General features: G+C 44.7%; 1 protein-coding gene across 1 annotated transcript; it reads left to right on the top strand.

The window, feature by feature from the left end:
- The first annotated feature begins 264 nt into the window (after positions 1-264).
- Positions 265-708, top strand: LOC142167011 (uncharacterized). The gene has a single exon (XM_075227162.1). It carries the CDS (start codon positions 265-267, stop codon positions 706-708), a length of 444 nt encoding a protein of 147 aa, XP_075083263.1.
- Positions 709-2,406: the final 1,698 nt, after the last annotated feature.

Below are 2,406 nucleotides of genomic sequence, written 5' to 3'. Positions count from 1 at the left end.
CAGGAGAAACTCAAAACAAAGGTAAAGTGGCCACCAAAGATGAGGTCCGATCTGAGCAGCAGAAAATCCGACACCCTCTATGAGTTCCACCAAGAATGAGGGCACAAAACAGAAGATTGCATCGCCCTCAGGCAAGAAGTTGTGAACATGTTACGGCAGGGACACCTCAATGAGCTACTAAGCGATAAGAGGAGAAACAACTTCGCAAGAGGACGTTAACACCAAGGTCTGCCAAAGCCGCCATCACCAGCTCGTACTATCAACATGATCATCGGTGGTAGCGATGACGCCTTTATCAATGGCATTAAATTCACCACCACTCACAAGCTCAAAAGATCTATCACCCGCGAACGGTACGACGGACTCGAAGAAAGTATTATCTTCGACGAGTCAAATGTTGACGGTTTAACTTTCCCTTATAATGATGCCCTTGTCATTACTTTACGCATTTTAGATACTATTGTCAAATGTATCATGATGGACGATGGAAGTGGAACATGCATTATTCATCCACGAGTCCTCACCCAGACGAGACTCGAAGACAAGATAGTGCCACACTGCATCATGCTAAGCAGTTTTAATAATGCAGTTGAGCGGACATCGGGAGAAATTACACTCCCCGTCTTGGCTGATGGCGTGACGCTGGAGACGACATTCCACATCATGGACCAGGCCGCCACGTACAACGCCATAAATGGAAGACCATAGATACATCCCATGAGAGCCATCCCCTCTAGCCTATACCAAGTAATCAAATTCCTAACACCTTGGGTATTCAGCATACACGGAGAACATCATACATCTGGAGAATACTACTGTATTGCATTGGACAACACGACAACCCAACAAAAAAAAGATAAGGAAAAAAAGGCATATCAACCAATAGGGATGAGGTCGACTGAAAAAGAGACCATGAACGTGATCATGGATCCTGAAATGGTCGAAGAAGCGGACTCGACCATAGAAGACCTCGGCCCCATTCAATTTGACCTAAATGACTGTAGCAAAAAGGCCTACATCGGTTGTAAACTCCGATAACCAGGTAAATTCCACCAATTCATAATAAATAATGGAGATTTGTTTGCCTTCAACCATGCAGATTTGCCGGGCATCCCTAGGGAGATTTCCACTCACAAGTAGAACGTCGACCCGTTCTACCCCCAGTAAGGCAGGTCAGACGTAAATTCAATCCCTCCATCAACGATGTCGTCGGCAAGGAGGTAGAGAAACTATTTGAAAATGGCTCCATCAGGGAATCAAAGTACCCCAAATGGATCGCCAACGTAGTGATGGTCAAAAAGAAAAATGGGAAATTGTGGATGTGCGTGTATCTCACAAACTTGAACAAAGCATGCTAGAAGGATTCGTTCCCGTTACCACACATCGATGCAACGGCCAAGCACGAGTTCCTGAGTTTCTTAGATGCGTACTCAGGTTATAACTAGATACTTATGGAAGAAGAGGACCAGTATAAACCACGTTCATCACCCACCAAAGAACTAATTTCTATAGGTTCATGCCATTTAGGCTGAAGAACGGGGGAGACACATATCAAAGATTGGTCACGAGGATGTTCAAAGCCCAGCTCGGCAATACCATGAAAGTATATATAGACGACATGCTGGTCAAGTCCATAAATGGAGATGACCATATCGACTATTTAAGGGAAGCTTTCGACATACTAAGACGGTACATAATGAAACTGAACCCGGAGAAATGCACATTTGGAGTAGCATCAAGAAATTTCTTGGTCTTTCTAATGTCTCAATGGGGAATCGAGGTTAACTCAGACCAAATCAAAGCAATCGAAGGGATACCGGAACACTTGACTACCAAGAAGCAAGTTTAAAGGTTGACTGGCTGAATCGCCGCCCTATCAAGATTCATCTCGGGGTCGTATGATACATGTCATGATTTTTTTAAGCGTGCTCAATAAGGACAACGGCCTCGAATGGACACCCGAGTGCGTACAAGTTCTGCGAGAACTAAAAGCATACATGTCATCACTGTCTCTGCTTTCAAAGCTCGAACTCGGGGAACAACTCCTCGTCTATCTAGTCATCTCCGAAGTAGCAGCAATTGTAGTCCTGATCTGAGAAAGCAAAGGTAAGAAATCTCCTATCTATTACATTAGCATAACACTCGTCGACGCCGAGACGAGGTACCGCACCTCGAGAAACTTGCTATGGCATTGGTCATAGCTTAACAAAAGCTTAGAACCTATTTCTAATGCCACCCGATATCGGTCGTTACCACCTTTCCCCTAAGAAGCATTTTTCATAAACCCGAGCTATCGGGGAGGGTGTCCAAGTGGGCCATCGAGCTAAGAGAGCACGATATTTACATATAAAACACGAACAACGATAGAGTCGCAAATGCTCACCGTCTTCGTCGCAGACTTCAATG

Source organism: Nicotiana tabacum, chromosome 12, assembly GCF_000715075.1.
Source record: "Nicotiana tabacum cultivar K326 chromosome 12, ASM71507v2, whole genome shotgun sequence".
In the NCBI taxonomy this organism is placed as follows: Eukaryota; Viridiplantae; Streptophyta; class Magnoliopsida; order Solanales; family Solanaceae; genus Nicotiana; species Nicotiana tabacum.
Note: the sequence above shows the minus strand (reverse complement) of the source record. Positions and strands in the feature narration are given on the sequence as shown.